This window comes from Polyodon spathula, chromosome 9, assembly GCF_017654505.1.
Source record: "Polyodon spathula isolate WHYD16114869_AA chromosome 9, ASM1765450v1, whole genome shotgun sequence".
Taxonomy (NCBI): domain Eukaryota; kingdom Metazoa; phylum Chordata; class Actinopteri; order Acipenseriformes; family Polyodontidae; genus Polyodon; species Polyodon spathula.
In genome coordinates, this window is record NC_054542.1 from 38,096,932 (window position 1) to 38,114,788 (window position 17,857).

Below are 17,857 nucleotides of genomic sequence, written 5' to 3' on the forward strand. Positions count from 1 at the left end.
AAGCATGCGGCTCACAAGATGTATTTTTTTTTTTTTTTTTTTTTTAGAAAAAGGAAATGCTGACTTGCTGTTTAGCAAGTTGTTTGCAATTGTTATTAAAAATGTAGTGGCTGTGTTTAATATTGTTAGAGCTACCTGTAATGCCAGGACAAATGAGAAGTCAAACTTATGTGATCAAAGGCTTATCTTGTCCCATCTGACATGTTCACCAAGACATCTAAATAGATGAATGGTGTACTAAATATGATATTAAATTCCACAGCCAGTTCCATTGGTATCAAATGATCCAAGATAAAGTTTTCAATTATAGCCAAACCACATGCTACGCCTCCTTTAGGTATTTACAGAAATACACTAATAACATTTACAAGTATAAGACCCTGCAGTGTCCAAACCTGACTACAGGATGGATTTTAGAAAGTATATGGTGTAGCAACATAAAACAATATTACTTCTTATTGATCAAACAAAGGCCTGATTCATTTCCCTCTGCTTTTTGCAAATAACAATGAGCCCTTTCTTTAGACCACAGATAACACTGAATATAGGATTATAGAAAATACAAACCTAATTATCTAAAATTGAGAAATTAAATCACTCAAAATATATTTGTGACTGTAAAGCATTGTCATGTTTTTTTTTTTTTTTTTTGGTTGCTTAGTCTGCAGTAACCAGGGGATAGACTCTCCACATACAACCCATACTCAAAAGATCAGGTAACCAAACAATTGTGTATAGTCTCTAATTTCAATGTAATTTGCACAAGTGTGAACTCGCAGACACGTGCAAATTGATATTGTATATTTTTTGCCAGCTTCAGAAGTGTGATCTGTAGAGCCTTGCTTAGTGTTGCCAAGGCGTGAGATGAGCTTTGCAAATGCTGCAGATAAGCCTGAAGGAATGCTTGCAGCCATGATATTTTCCCTGATGTTCATTCACTTAAAAGCCAGGAAAAAAAGTCTGGACCCTGTAGTCTAACAAACTCAGCAGTAACCGAGTTCCCTTTTGTAACACTGCTTGAGGGCTTTGCCTCAGATCCTCAGGGCACTCTCTTAAAAAGCAGATCATACTTCAACAGCAGGGGGTCTGCTTATCTCACATGACAGTGGGCTGGCAGAACCAGGGGCATTCTTATTTTTCGACATTACAAAACGTACACCTGGTTTCGCTGTCAATCTGGAGTCAGATCACCTGCCTGGCTGAGGGAGAGAGTAAATGTGCGCTCAGAAAAATGCCCTGACAAAGACTCTACTGCTTTAAAGGTGGTGCTGTTATTCTCTTTGTTAAAGCAATACCTCAGAGCATTCAGGGAGTGACACTTGGCTGGTCTTTTAAAGCATGAATGAATGAGAGGGTTAATAAGTGGAAGGAAGGAGAAAAACATGGGACTGGAAGTAAGCATAAGACAAGATATCGAGACTGCTGAGATCTGTGAAGTTTACTATTAGGGCTTGCAAGTTTCCATAGCTACATGTTGTACTACCCTGTGCTTTTGTCTGCTCTTCAGCTGCCATGAGGACATGCAGGCTCTCAGTTTAGCTCTGAATTGAAGATGAAAGCCCATTTTTTTCATATGAAAGAATAGAAAAATCAATGTATAACATAAAAATGTGAATGTGTTTTGATTGTCTCAGTAGACTTGTGCTTAAAAAATAGTTTTTAACAATAAAACTGGGGTGTCATATACCAATTTCAAGGGAATTCAAGGCCTTACCTATACAAATCTGAAACCCCTTATTTTTTTTTTACATTTTCCTTAAGGAATATCCATAAAGTTGAGCCTAAATTGTATAAGTTTTGCTAATGTTCATGATTATGCTGTAGAATAATACAAATAAGGAATAGTTCCTATCTGTGCTATATGTGTTGCAAATTAGTCATTTAGCAGACGTTTTTATCCAAAGCAACGTACAGAGACTAGGGGGTGCACCAAAACTGACCATAATGGGAGCCTGTGCTAACAGTGAGCCCAGACAGCATCTGGAATGATTCTGTTGGGTTCTAGCACAGTGGCGAGTTATTGTGGTAAAACATATATTTCAGTTTCATATGCTGGATTTGCTCTTTGGCTGCTATAGATATTATCAGATACTACAATCTCTTGTGCAGGCTTGTGCCACCTATTTGATCACACGGACATGACCTATATAGGCCTATTCATTTAAAAAAACTAAAGCCTCTAATCCATTATTTAGTATTTTGTTCCCTATATACTACCATAAATGAGAGTTTAACTGGTAAAGATCTGTACTTGTAAAAAGAGTGCATATATAATGAGCTTTTGGACAGCTTTACTTAGCAGCCACATTAACTGAAAAGGACAAACATTCTAGAGAAAGCTGCCTGGGATGTAGGTTTAATTACATGGATGTGCTTAGAGAAAATAGCATTTTCACTATCAAGTTAATTGGCAGTTAGAAACACTATGTATTGATTGGGAGAAAAGAGCAATAGCTGCTTGATCTGTCCCTAAAAATCTTAAGAATGGAATGCACACTTCTCTGGGTTTAATAAGAACACCTGTTGTTGTCTTTGAAATGAAATCTTTATTTTGTGTTGACTAACTGGAGATCATGTTTGTTTGTTTTTTTACCTTTTTAATGTCAGTTTTAATTTCGAGCCGCTTGGTTACTATTTGGCCTTAGAATATTCAGTTTATCTGTTTGTCTTTGTGTATTGATTTGAATCTGCAGTTATCTCCTGCTGATCACCACCAAAATCTTTATCTTGTTACATTATTGTTTCTGCCTGAAACCTGATCACTTGTTAGAAAGAGAGAAGAAAACAAAGATTTACCTGTGATAAAATATTGCTCTTTCTCTTGGCCTCTGCCAGGCTTTTATGTAACGTGTTGTTTTTTTTTAATCCAATAAGTGACATTAGAATCACTGGAAAGCACAGAGAAGGATATGTGGTGAAGACAGAACACATTTGTATGAAAACAGTTTTCATATTAAATTGATGCAGTTTTTAAATTATTGACCCCTGTGAAAATATGGTTCTTCACACATTTTGGGCTTTATAAACAGTTTGAAACTAATGTTAATTTATACATTCCTTATCATGTTTGTGAATAGAGCTCTAAATATTATTATTATTATTATTATTATTATTATTATTATTATTATTATTATTATTATTATTATTATTATTATTATTATTTTTTTTCTTAGCAGATGCCCTTATCCAGGGCGACTTACAGTTGTTACAAAATATCACATTACTGGTAAGAGCAGTTATAAAATACAATGAAATCAATAGAAAATTAGAGCGAATTCAAATAAGAACAAAATAATTATGTTTAAGATTGAATTCAAATAAGAGCAATTAAACTTGTAGGAAAGGTATTTACTTATAAGGGTCAATTCCATTAAGAGCAAATAGTAAGTACAATAAATCGATAAGAACGATTTTAATAAAGAGCAATTACAAAAAAGCATGAATACGATTACCTTTCATACTAAAATCAAGTACAGGATACAGAAAATCAAGTACAGGATACAGAAAATACAGTCATAATTAAGAGCAGTAGTAGAATATAGCAGAGTGCAGAGTGGTTAAGTGCAAGTATAAGATGATGCAAGTGCTGTTACAATTGGGTGCCATATTGTTCAGTATAGTCGAGTGTTGTGAGGAGAAATAATCATGAGAAATAATAATAAAGTGAGAAAATGTATGAGAATTTAAAAGGATATTAATTTGTGAGCTGTTGTCAATGTTCTTGATTTGTTATTTCTTTCGGCAGAGCATTACCTTTGGGAATGCTGAGCTGTGTGAATCGGAGGTAATGGGGTGATCTTTGAATTGCACTCTCTGAGAACCAGTTCAAAAGCAGAAATGTATGCCATTTTGAAAAGAAAGTGAAAAACATTGAGTAGGTGGCTCAAAGAAAGCCTCTTCAAGAGGTCGTAAAGGATCCCTCTTAAAGTTCAAGGCTGTGCAACCCGAGTCCATGGAAAGCAGCAGGTGGAAAAAACTAGAATAAATATGCAGCACTATTCATTCCTGAGACCTCTTCTGACTCAAAAATAAATTCAGCAAAAAAAAAGAAAAAATAATTAAGAAGGTGAACCTGTAGAGTGCAAGTCTTTCAGGGCAGAGCGCGTAGCACTGATTATATAAAAATAATTTCCATGCATCCATATGATGTCGTCAGTTTCCATAGGGAGAAACACAAGGCAATGGAGGTCTGGAGGGCTCTGGCAAATGGCATGAAATAAATTGCAACAATTACCCTTTCTATATGTAGCAGCTGCATTGTTATAATACTTCTTTAGCTCTTACCTCATCAAGCACTGAGGAATGTCCACTTCATAAAGCGGCCATTAATGTTGACCCAGTGCTGAGCACTAGGTTAATTATAAGTTTTTTAACTGAAGCATCATTGTGACTGAATTTTTGGGGCCAGGCCTGGGATATTGGAGAACTTTACATTTTTCAGGAACAATTGCTCTTAAATGAAGAATGATGGATTTCTGATTTTTGCTGGCCTTTACAATTGCCACTGTGTAATATCTAGCAACCCAGTCACCATGATAACTAGGGGTGTAAGAGGCAAGCAGGGCAACAACACCGTAAAATTCAGTGTCACCCCTCAGCAATATAAAAACACATCTGAGGCTTTTGTAGTTTTTACCTAGCAAATTTTGCAGATGTTTCTCTTTTCCCGATCAAGCTTATTTTTTTGTAATATGATAGGGTATGGCTTTCAACACGGAGAATCCGTCATGGATGAGATTTATTGATTGCAGTTGTAGATGGTTTGATGAACTGTGATGGGAGCTCAGGGCCTGAGTGAATAATAAATTTGGCTGGAGGCCTCGTTCATGGGTGCGCAAAGCCTACCTGCATACGGCCGGCTGGAAAAACACGTACTGTTACATGCATCCCAGTGCCGCAGCTAAGAAGTGGCTATGATCCACCCCTCCCAAAAAGACCATGAATGAAAAATAAGTGGTGCATGCCACCTACCCCCCAAATATTGAAAAATGAATGCAAATGAAACCTGAGACACAGCCTCTCCTGCCCGACCACACACTCCGCAGAACTAAACACAAACTGCTCAGCACTCAGGTAAGGATAAACCCACATTTCTTTTTAAAACATTTTTTTTAGGAGGAAACCTCAGGGAATCCATGGCTGTGGGTAGCCCTTCCTCCAGGATCTAAGCGGTCGACATGTGAGGATAACACACAGAGCCTTTATGCGCTTGCTGATGATGTGTTGGTTAGAGGCAGATTCTCCTGCAGAAAAATAATTCTGTCAAAAGGCCCCTTGGAAAGAACTATAGTTACCTCCAGAGGACAATGCCCTCCAACCTGTTTTGGTAACTATATATATATATATAAGCATGCACAATACCATCTGATAAGCACTAGATAGATGTTAAAAACAGACAAATCTCAGTAAATCACTCATGTATTATGTGACTGTAGCCCTTTCTAGTTTCCATACCATGCCAACAATGCCTCCAGACTCCAGAGCTTTGCCTGTTTTTGTTCTGTTTTAGGCAGGACGTGTTCGTCAAGTAGTTGCTCTGTTGTGACAACAGTATGCGGCAGTAAAAGCCTGGCATTGTCTGAACAGTGGCCTACATGTTATTTATACAAATATTCAGTAGCACTAGCCATTAAAATTACTGGGTATTTGCTTTGTGTCATTTTGGCATTGAAAGGAATTAATAAATAAGTAAGCTATCTAGTTGTTAAAATAATTTTATGAGCTATAATTGTATGAATATAATTTCAAATAAAATGGTTCATACTATTGTTCATATATTTAATAGTACAATAGAATACAAGTGAAAGTATCCATCTGCTGAATGACAAAATGGTTTTAAAGCAGACATTTCCAAACAAGTGGGTGATTAAAAACAAATTTATACCCTGTCTTATTTAACCTAATGTCTTTATATATTATCTATTATAAGCGCCTATTTTGTGCAGCTCCAAAAGTGGAGTTAAGTTCAATCAATATGCCTGCTGTTTTGGATTTCAGGTCTGAGTGGTAGGCTGATTTTTTTCTGCAAGTTTTGTGTTATTCTGTCAAGTAGTTTTTGAGATACAACCCTATTAAAAAATAGGTGGGTTTTCGTGTAAGTTTGGTGCCGGGAGAGCGTTTTTTTATTGTTCATCTGTAGGTAAAAAAAAACATCTGAACAGTTACTACCCCCATTTGGCTTGTTACTGCGTCTAAGTAGTCTTTAGTGCTTTTTGTGGGCGGGGAGGTTTAAAAATGTGTATTTTAATATTTTTAAAAAATGTAATTTTAAAAACACATGCTACCAGCAACAGATCACCTGACAGTATTTTGAACAAACTTTATGAACACAACAAGCAGCACGATTACCAAAAATATAAAAAAATTAGCCTAACATATTGAAATTTAGCTGGCTGCACAAATATGCACTCAACCCCTTTTTTTTATTTTATTTTTTTTTTAAATTACTGATAACAAACCCTTCACAAAGCAGGATACGAACAGCTGCATGTAATTATTTTTTTTTTAACGGGCCCATATTCTAATAGCGCTCCTTTGGGTTGTTGTCAAATGATAACATTCCTGTTGGCATGTCCTTGGCTTGCTGGATACAGCTTAATTTGTGTCTGTGTGTATATGTGTGTATGTTTCCATATTGTAAATACATGAGATGGTTTTGAATTTGCCACAGTGTATCATGTAGTGGCCTTGAAAATCATCAACAAAGATGAACATAGTGTTCAAATTCTTATCTCTAATACTTTGCTTGAAGAGCAGTTGAATGTTCTTCTACCTGTTGTAGCTTTTTAATTTTCACCAACATGCATAATATTATCAATTATTAATTTATGACTGTGTAGAATTAACAGTAACACCTTTATCTGTTTCCGTGAGTAATACAACAGGTAAAACGCCTTTCCTGTTAGGTGATATGCTTTGATAACTACAGGGTGTGTCTAGTGCTATAGAGACATTCAGGTTTCGCCAAGGAGAAAAAGCATGAAACTAGCATGTAACAGTTTTGATTCAGTAGAATAAAAATGAAGCCTAAATTGTTTAAGTAAAGGTATTTATTTATTTATTTATTTATTTTTTAGTTATAGGTTAATCATAAAGCAATTTAAGCAACTTGTTGCACACTGGACCCATTATGAATATATAGAAACCATGGTTGTGAAATTGGAACACATAGTACACAAAAGGAAGTATACCAGTGAGTGTTCTGACTTGCTTTAAACTGCTTTTGTTGTGTTTATGTTTGGTTCTTTATGTATATTTGTTACATAGGGTAGGCATTTCAAATATACAATCAACATACCACCCCATTTATGGGTCTGCTTCTCTTGTTGCTGTGTATGCAATCTATGGCAGCTCTTGACATCTTATGAATTAATAAACCATAAACAATGACTTCTTATGACTTTAAAATAAAATAAACCCCACAGGGATGGATTCTGATGGTTCTTTCCTGTCATGTAAAGCACTGATACGTTTAAGTGGAAGTCTCTTCTTGTTTCAACGAGACTGGATTGAACTGGAGGGAGATATACACAGTAACAGTACAGTCTACTTTGAGTTCTTCTATCAGATTATGGAATCCCACTGCATTTGATTGTGTGCTTTCCTACGCAGACACACAGCTTAGCAAGCAGACTGTGGCCTTTTTAACTGATATGCTTAAAGTGAAGTGTCTTCACATTTTAAAACAAGTGCCTGTACGTGACAGATTCAGATGAAGCCTAATGTTTTGATGTAAATTAGTGTTGTAGATGGGCCTACAGAATCACGAGCTAGTAATAAAACTTGAATATAGAATATTTTACTTTATTTATTTATTTTATTACAGGCTATACAGCCCCATCAAGAATTAAATTTCAAACCATTTGCAAATATTAAATAAATAACAAAATAAACATTGACATACGGGGTGCCTAAAAAGTCAATTTGCCATATCAAATGCAGTAAAAATGATGTGTGGAAGCAATAAGGCAGGACAACCCACATGGGCCCTAGGGAGTGCTGTTATAATAATATTAGTGTTTAGTATGGTTCCCACTTGTCTCAAGGAATTCTATCCTTGGGATAATATTTAAAACAACACAAATCCTGTTGTCCACTATGTGTTATTAGGCTTAGTTGCTTTTCAGCAGAGTGTTTTTTTGTTTTTTTTTTCCCCACTTCAGCGCTGCCCAAGTGACTTTTATTGGGTACTTTTTCCACTTTGGATTTGGTAGCAGTTTTGTCTATGTAAACATCTATTCAACTGTCCAGTCCGGAGCCAAGAAAACATTTAGTGCATTCCTGTATCAGAGTAACCTATTCATACCTTGCCAGGCTTTACAAGTTTGGAAGTGACGGCCTGCAGCGTTCACATTATCTGTTTATACTAATTCACAATCACAGAAGTGTCGAGGAGCACTTAAGGTCTAATATCTTGAGCCCATGCTACCAATGCGTTTCATTTACTACAACACTTCACAAGCAATTTTGATTCAGTGAATCCTCTACTCATTGTTCCGTCAACATACTATGTTGTCAGGAGTCTCAGAGCCATGGTTGAGAATAAATATATTTGTGCTTAACATGTAAGAGAACGTCCTGTCAACTCGTGAAGCACTTGAGTCATTAAGATAGTTAAGGAACTCTAAGGCATTCCTGCAGCACTACTGGGAATATTCCACTTGAATGATTCAGAATTTAGGATTAACTGCATTGTTTCTGAGACTTTCCGATGAATCCCTTATTAACTGTCATAAGTCTTTTTTGTATCATTTGACAAAGATCTAATTTGTCAATGTATATTTATATATGCAAAAGCAATTAAACTATAAAAACAAAAAAATGATCCTTGTTTTCATGATAGATATCAATCTAGCACATTCAATGTAGTCACATACCGAGACTTTTGAAAATAAATAATATTTACAGAGGTTTGAGATTGTTTTGTTGTATTGTATGTATTTAACAATAACAGGAATAATGAGATTTTTTTTTCCCTACTGTTAAAAATTGAGATAGGGTTGAATGCATCCATTGATATGTGCTCCTGGGACAGATAACATGCATTCCTAGAAAAAAAAAAAACCTACCGCAGAGCCTCTTCAAAAAAGCAGGCATTAGATAAGATTCACACATAGGGGTGACTTTAGAAACTTATGTGAAACAAAAAGGAAATTTATAACAGTTTTAAGTTATATATATATTATATATATATATATATATATATATATATATATATATATATATATATATATATATATATATATATAAAACAAACACATAATTGCCTTTATATGGTATGGAGAGAACCATGCTTAAACAGACTATAAACGGCTCTTATTCTCACAGCTTTCCCACAGTGAGCTTGTCTTTACTGCAAGAATTGTCATAACAAATTTCTATGGAAATAGGTGATCTGAGAATAAAGAGCATAATGCAATCCGAGAATGTGTACATATATTCAAATATGTTTTTAACTGGAGACCTATGTTGCCGAGATATAAGCCCACCCTACAGGCATGCCTAATTAGGTAATGCAAGGAAACAAAGGCTGCTTACTTTTTCTTTTTTTTTAATGACACCTGAAAAGGGATTATTTCATTTAAAAACATCAGTATCTGTTTTTGATAAAAAGGCCAAATTGATGAATGAGGTCAGGACAATTACTAATAAACGTCATCAAGATGATTAATAAATATATGACAAAAAAAAAAATAGACAGCATTACGATTAATGAAAATTTATTATCAAAATACAACTCAACTTCCAACAACTGAGTGTAATAAAGGGATTTTGTGGTTCATACCCATACTAAGTGGCTCACTAAAGAACCAGAGACTATTTGTTGTAATGCTATTTGTGAACACTTTGTACAATAACAAAAATATTCCTAAAATAAATTATGATTTCAGTATTATGCATATGTACCTAATTATTATTTTTAGTAAAGGCAGTTTTATTAATAATAACATATTTAGATGTGGCCAGTTAAATTTATTATTACTTTTTTTTTTTTTTTTACTCTAGAGCAGTCATTAACTTGAGAGCACAGAAGAAGGGTATAGTTGCTTCATTATTGTATGCGGCTTTGTTTTATTTTGAGAATGTCTTTCTTCACCTAGCTTTACAAGTAAAGTATAAAAATGTCATAAAAATAAAAGGAGCGGGTCAGAGTATCGTATGGTGATTGCAGTGTTTTGTGGTGCTGGTATGGGTCACAACCATCGCTTCACAGTTGAGTTTCCTCGGATGGTTACGTCTACCCCGTCAAGCTAATGGAATGTATTAAGTTGATGGAATGCTATTCTATTTTGCATGTGGGCAGTTCTAAACACCTATCTATGCTGCGGGTGGGGAAAGGTCAGGGCAGGGTCGGAGGTTACGCAATTCATTACTAATTTCTCCAATAAAGCAGCACTGGATTTGACGCTTTAGCAAGAAGTCACCCAGCAGTCTCACACTGCCCAGAGATCTGTTTCCAGAGTATCGTCAGGAGTATCGACGGGTGAAAGAAAGCAGAATCTCAATTCAAAGTTTTGTTAAAAAAAAAAAAAAAATTGGGGAAAGATGAATTCATTCTTGTTTTTGATATGACACTGATATCTGAGTCTTATGATTTTTTTTTTTTTTTTTTTAAACACGTAAAAAAAGGGAGGAATTTTGTCAACAAGTGACTGACAATAGTTGTTTCACCTTTAATGGAGCTGCCAAAGGTATATTTGTAGAAATGAACTCGTCTATTGCCACACATTTTTCATTTAGGTCCTTTTATGAAATTTTACGGATTTTTTCCTACTTTGCATCTATTTTCTAATGTGATCGCCATCTTTAAACAATATTTGAATATTTATCATATTGCTACACAACATACTGAGCACTGAAATTGTTGAAAGACCCTTCCACAGTAAACATTACATTTTTATCTGTCATTTGTAGACTATGTTAACAATTTTTGGCAGTGGCCATGAGTTGAATTTCTGTAAGATTCAGCCTCTGAGCGTTCTAGGTTTGATTCTATTCTGAGTCTATTCTGTTCTTCAGCATTGAGCACTACAGTTGATTCTGAATGCTTCACAGCTAGCACCAAACCCTAGAGTAGTGTGCTTCATGAGGGCATCTTGAAAATAACACGCTGCCTTAATAGCAGTATATATCTAATAAAACACCCTTTCCAGTCCCCTACAGACATGCTTTAGTTTCATTTGTTGTAAATAGCTTTAGTTTGGATGAACTCTACCAGCTGACCATTTAAAATAATGATTTCTTCCAGGAGTAGAGGAACAAATAGGAGTGCTAAGTCAAAATGTTGCCTGCAAAGTCCAGTGAAAGAATCAGTTAGGATTCAACATTTTGGCTGCTAAATTGCTTCTCATTAATTTGAAAGGCAAGCCAGTTAAGATTTATTTATCACACACATGCCCTTATTTCAAATACAAAAGGCAATATATTGCCCTTTTGGTCTTAATAAAAGTAATACAACATGTATATTTTTAAACTTCACAGGTTTACAAAAAAAAAATAAAAAATGTAAAAGACCTACAGTTTTTTTTTAAATATCACTGGGGCTTTTGTATTATGCATTGGAAATTGATGGTGCCTGAAGCAGCCGATAGTTTTCTGCACTTTAATTATGATTGGATTTCATGCTGCATATGACATCTTTGACTATTATCACAGTACACTTCTTTGTGGTCTCTAATTGGCAAAACTTTAGTTCCTTATGGGAGCAAATTAGAGAGCATGGTTTCATGATGGTTTTGTTTTGTTCTTTCAGATCGAGGGGGACGGCTGGTATACCTTTAATCCCAGTTGAGGAGACATAATAAAATTAAGGTTTTAAACTTAAGATAAAAGGCCTGTAGGCAAACGTCAAGGAACAATCCGTTTAAAAGAATGCAACTTATTTCCTAGAGACCATATTTCCTAGAAACCGATCCTGTTTCTTTAAAGGAATTGATCCTTAGACTCCAATTAGAAAATTTCCTGTAACTTGGCAGCATGGGATTTCTACAGCAGTTTGCAAGTTTCTATGGTTGAAGACTACAGCTAGTCTCTTGTTAGTTAATGGAACCAAGGTGCTAACGCTCTTCAATTTTAACAACCCAACCTGTTCCGCAGACACTCCCTTAATTACTTGCACTAGAGATGATGGAGGTAGGAGCAGGTAACCAAGTCAATCAGACTAAAAGAGCAAATGCTTAATCCAAGAGGTATGAAGAACATGCTGCATTAGGAGCCGTCAGCCCTACTTAGATAAGATCCCATCTCAATGTGCTACAAAAATAGATATGCCACCATCCTTTAACATTAGTTAAGATTTTTTAGGTATTCAATATATAATAATTATTTATTAAAACAATGATTTATTTAGGTCTCTGGTAGTCCAACTGACATGTAATTTTAAATTATGGAATGTCGGTTACTGATAAACAAAACCTCCCAAAAAAATGTCTACAAATATGACTCTGCCAAGTCACTAAATTATATGTATGTGAAAAGGAGATGGAAAAAGACACTTGAGATAATATATCCATAGGAAAAACATTTTATTGAAAAACAAATTTCAGTTTGTAACAGACTCGTGGAATGTAACTTCTCATTTTCGATTTTTAATTTTTTCCCTGGCCATTATAACTGCAATGTGGAACTAAAGCAATCTAGACTCCATGACAAGCTAAGCAAAACAAGAAGAAATTATTTATGAACTCCAGCATAATACTGTGTTACTTAAACTGGACAAAGAAAATTAAATAAATATTCATGGTACACGCTTATGGCACAAATATGCAGCAGTCAAATTTGGCAACTATTTATTTTCCATTTAACCAATTATTTTAAACAGTGCAAACAGGGGGGAATGACACTGCTTTTAAAACAAGATATAGCTAAAATACATAGCAAAAAAAAAAAATCTAATTTTATACAAAACATCTTATAAAAACATTTCAATATTTACACAAGCTGGTTACCAAAATTATGTTTTGCTGTGTTTTTTTTATTTTCTAAAAAGGTGAATAAGGCTATCGCAACAACCCATTTTCCATACACAATACAAACATTAGCGTATTTACATCTTTCACTACTAATGTACGGTGCAAATTTCAAAGTCAGGTGACTAGGGATGACCATACAAGCAAGGCATTTACAGTAACAGCCTGAAGTCTTAACAAACTTCAGATTAAAAGAAACTAGTTAATACGATTGTCATATTCTGCACTAGACTCGCAGGAACCACAACACTGATATTTCAATTGATTCCAGGTTGCATTTCATTAAAATTCACAGTTTACCTCATAACCACAACACAGCCAAATGAAGTTACATAAAGAACTGCTTCAGAAAAAAAAAAAAAAAAAAAAAAAAAAACTTAAATAATGAACAGCAGAGTCAAGCTACCTTTTATAATTACCAGAGGTTTAAGAACACTTTTCATGGTTATGCAGATTATTATTTATTTATTTATGTATGTATTTAAATGCATGTGTGCAGTAGTTGGCAACTATGACAACCTGGAACAGAGCCATGAAGTCTACATGCTCTATTCTACTTCTTGGTCAATGTAATTTTCAGGTTCATGAAGTAGTCGAAGTCATAATTTCTGTGACAGTTCATTTATGCAAATATTCCTTTGAGAATTAGGATTATTAAAATAGTTACACTTTTATTCCCATTCCAGAATACAATGATATTGTTGTTATATTAAAACAGGACTTTTGTAAAAATACAAGTATTTTACATTACACGAGGGTGCCCCATTTAAAATCTATTCTTTATTTGAACTGATAAATGTTTAAAACACTACATTAGACAAATGAAACACAATGACCGTAAATGCCGGGAACACCTTGCTGTTGTTGAATATATAATGAAGATTAATTTCCTGGTATTCAGGGGCTTGTGTTTCCTCATCTTCTGCAAACTCGAGACAGCACAAGACTGTTATTTTTGCTTGGATTAGTTATTTTTGGAACAGGGCTGTATCTTCCCAGGGGCAGTTGTCCAATTTTTTTTCTGTTTGGTTTTCTTTCAATAAACAAAAAAGGCAGCTGAGACTTTCAAATTGTTAAAAAAAAAAAAACAGAAAGGGTTTTAATAACCTAACTTGCATAATGCGCATTTACCGTCATGTGCTCTAATCGCCTATCATAAATAAATCTTTCTCCCCCCTCAAATTTACAAATTTTCCATTTGCAAAACAAATTGCAGGCATTATGTGCTTTACAGTTGAACAGAGCACCAATGAACTGCTGTGAAACTTATAGTACCCGCACCATAATAGGTTCACAGAACAGTCAATTTAGTACCTAAGTCTGCTTCAGTAGCTCCCCGAAGAAGACCAGGGTTCTTCAAACAGCTGTAAGGCAGTTTAATTTCTTATTGCCTGTACCTACAGTTACACCTGCCTTGCCAATACGCCTCCAGTGAGACACACTGGGCCAACTCCCCTTTCTCTCCTTCCCTTGCTCTTCAGTTTTCTACCCTGTAGGTGCATTGTAGTGATCGTCTATAATTCTACCATAATAAATATTCAAAGTGCAGCAGCTTCCATCTTCAGCTATTGTTGCTGTGTCCCTACCTCCGCTCCACCAAAGTGCCACCTGCACTGTGTAAGGTCACATATCCAAGCAGTAGCACATGACTCCTTCAAATGAACTCCTTTCCTTGACCCAGTTATCACTAACCTCAGGCTGGAGGTCTTAGTCCGATTTCCTACCACTACATGCCATTTTCCATTCTAGTGTGGCTGTTGTGTAGCACGTATGATGAACATATGCAAACAGATAGTGTTAATATTAATTTTCAGTGGTGTGGTTACAAAATTGGAAAGGAAATGAAATTAAAAAAAAAAAAAAAAAAAAAAAAAAAAAAAACAGGCATTCAAGTAACCGTATTTGAGATAACAGTGGTAGACTAAAAAAAAAAAAAAACAAGGGGGGGGGGGTGAAGAGCTGACTACATTTAAATTAAGTATGACAAAAGAAACGATTTAAGTAATGTTCTAGAGTTAAGTACAAGGGTCCTCAGAACCTTGTATCACTCAAAAACATCCCTTTCTGCTTGTATTCCCCAGAATGATATATAAACTGAAGAGACAAAAACATTGTAATGAGTTAATTTCAGCCAATCCTCCAGTTTTAGTGAGCGCAAATATACACTATTACTGTGGCAGTCCACTGAATGCTTCTCTCATGGTAGTTTAAGTCCAAGTCATTCATAGTGCACAACGGGCCACCAAAAGCCCAACCACAAAAGCAGCAGGCTAGGAATTCTCCACTCTAATATATGAATCCTCCAAGAGTTTAAACTGCTGGTTCAGACTTTGTAGTAAATGTTCGCCGGGCTTTGAGGTGGCATCTCTTGAACAATATAAACTGGATGCCCGTAGTCTCCACTGACTTTCTCGTAGTGAGGGCAGAACACGCTATCCGCAGTCCTAAGTGGGATGATAATGTCACTGGGTTCAGAGCCGTTGTTGTTGCCACCACGTTTGGGTGTGGCGAGGGTGCTGAGAGAGAGAGTGGCAGTGTGCTGTGGCGAGTGTTTCCTGTGTCTCCTCCGGTACTTCAGCAGGAGGACAACCAGCATGATAATGATAATTATGAAGATGACGCATCCCGAGGCAATCCCAGCAAACAAGGCCACTTCGGACCCAATAATGCTTGAGGATTTCCCTTCTGTTGTATTGTTGTCAACCGTGTTTGGTCCTTTACCTCCTGAAAATAATTTTTAAAAAAGTAAGTTATACAAGTGTTTAAATTAATTCATCACTCAAGACATCCGAAGCTGACTGACAGGAATGTACTCTCACTTTTAATACTAAGTCTGGCTGCTGAACTTTGACAAACCAATTACTTTGTTCAGGAGCGATATGCAAACAGAAGTCAGCAATCAACACTGAACAACACTGGGGGTCTCTTGGACTTCACACCATTCCTACCCAAGCTAGGCTATTTGTTTTCCTACACTGCAATCCATCAAACGGAGAGCAATGCAGATGACAGGTTATCTTTGATGCATGCCTCAAATAACAGATGCAGGCTTAGGCCATTCTTCACAAGACAGGATCTTTTGTGATCACAAACTGAACAGTGTGCACAGCTAAAACTAGCTTTAAATACACAACCATTGTCAAAGGAATTTAAATGTCATTTTAGTAGCAACTAGTCATGCCTTATTGTGAATTGCTGCAGTGATTTCAGATTATTTTTACTGTGACCATTTAGTCAGGTTCCAATAAAAATAAACTACAGAGCATTTACAATTTTGATGTGTAAAGCCTGGGAAATCTTTTAAAACAATCCACATAGTGCCCTTAGCTACTAGAAACTAGTAACAGTATGTTACTGTGAAACTTGCAACGATTCAACTAAACAAGATAACCATCTGTTCAAGCTCCCACTCAACATAAATGGTTAGCAGAGATAAGAGACTTAATCACATTTACAAGAAATTCACATTTGCACTCTCCAGCTTTGGGCCACGTTTTTTTATAGGCCTCGTGTGATTTTAAATCTGTTCTCTACATCCCTGGTCTTATACAAGTAGCACCAGTTAACTCAGATATTAAATGTAGAAATATTTACCTTGGTTTTCATCTACGCCAGTTTCAGATTTATTTGTAGAGCCTTTCCCAGCATTCTCAGTGTCTTTTGTTGGAGACTTTGTCGGACTGTTATCTTTTGATGATCCTGGGTCATTAGGATCTGGGAAAAAAATAAAATAAATTGTTTGTTTTAATATAAAATCATTAAGCATTATTCTTTAGAAGGAATCTTGATGTTGTTCTAGAAGGGGACTAAAGCATGCAATCAAAATGCATGTCTCACAGGAACTGTATGTTGTGGAGAGTGAGATGCACAATGTTAATTCAAGGTTGACAGATTCCTGCATGGCATTTGCCTTTATAACCCAAGTATGCTAATGTGGTGGCCATTTCACATGTTTAGAGAGCAGGACCATCTGCAGGAACAACAGGAAACCTTTCCACGTGACATTTCAATTTCATAAAGCAACTTGACAGACTGTAGCAGAGATTGCATGCTGGAAATAACCAAATCTCTTATCTATTGAAAATAAGGATCGCCTTTTAAAAAACAACCATCAAAAATGATATAAACACCTGTTATTAGCCAATGCCATTGAAAGCAGTTTACAGTTGAACTAGGGGACTAAGAGGGAAAATGGAGCACATTAATCTTATATAAAACAGTTCCTCACTTCAATACAATCCAAATAAAAGTAGATTTGATATATGATGCTTACCTTGCCCAACTTTCATCATGATCTTCATAGATCTGAATTTACAGACACCTCCGTCTTGATTTTCCAGGCCTGCCATTGTTCCATTTGAAGTAGCTGAAATATAAAAGAAAATGGAGGAAACAAATTAAGCAATAATATTACATGGACGAATTAGCTCTTGGTTTATAAATATGTTACAGAAAAGCTAAATATTGAAAGCCATCAAAAAGATGTTAACCAATGTTGGCAGCATTTGTCAACCTATGTAAAAATGTCCAAGCCATTTTATGTACCAGAAGATTAACTTCTTTTGTATTCCACTGCAGAGTGATATGCCAAGGAACAAGATAAATGCATTTCAATAGATATGCCTCTGTACAATTGCCATGGATTTTCTTCAAGTAGGATCCCCTACATTTATTTATTTTTTTACTTCAAGAAGCTTTTGCAATTTAATCTAAGTAATGGGCAAGGACTTAATGACACGTACACCAAGACAGCCAAAATAATGATGCCATGCATTTTTTATGTGAAACAAAATCAATGCATCAGCTTTACCCATGGAGAGCATGAACTTGCAAGCTATTGCCAAGAACAGCAAAATAGTGGACAAATAGGTATAATGTTTACATTTGAG

At 35.5% G+C, this 17,857-nt stretch overlaps 1 protein-coding gene across 1 annotated transcript in view; it reads right to left on the minus strand.

The window, feature by feature from the left end:
• Positions 1-14,705: 14,705 nt before the first annotated feature.
• efnb2a (ephrin-B2a) overlaps positions 14,706-17,857 on the minus strand; it is a 20,033-nt gene continuing 16,881 nt past the window's right edge. Inside the window, exons 3-5 of the mRNA XM_041259446.1 lie at positions 17,242-17,334; positions 16,563-16,682; positions 14,706-15,692 (exon numbers count right to left, since the gene is read on the minus strand). Coding sequence (XP_041115380.1) covers positions 15,292-15,692; positions 16,563-16,682; positions 17,242-17,334 — 614 coding nt within the window. The 3' untranslated portion in view covers positions 14,706-15,291. The remainder of the gene's footprint in view (positions 15,693-16,562; positions 16,683-17,241; positions 17,335-17,857) is intronic.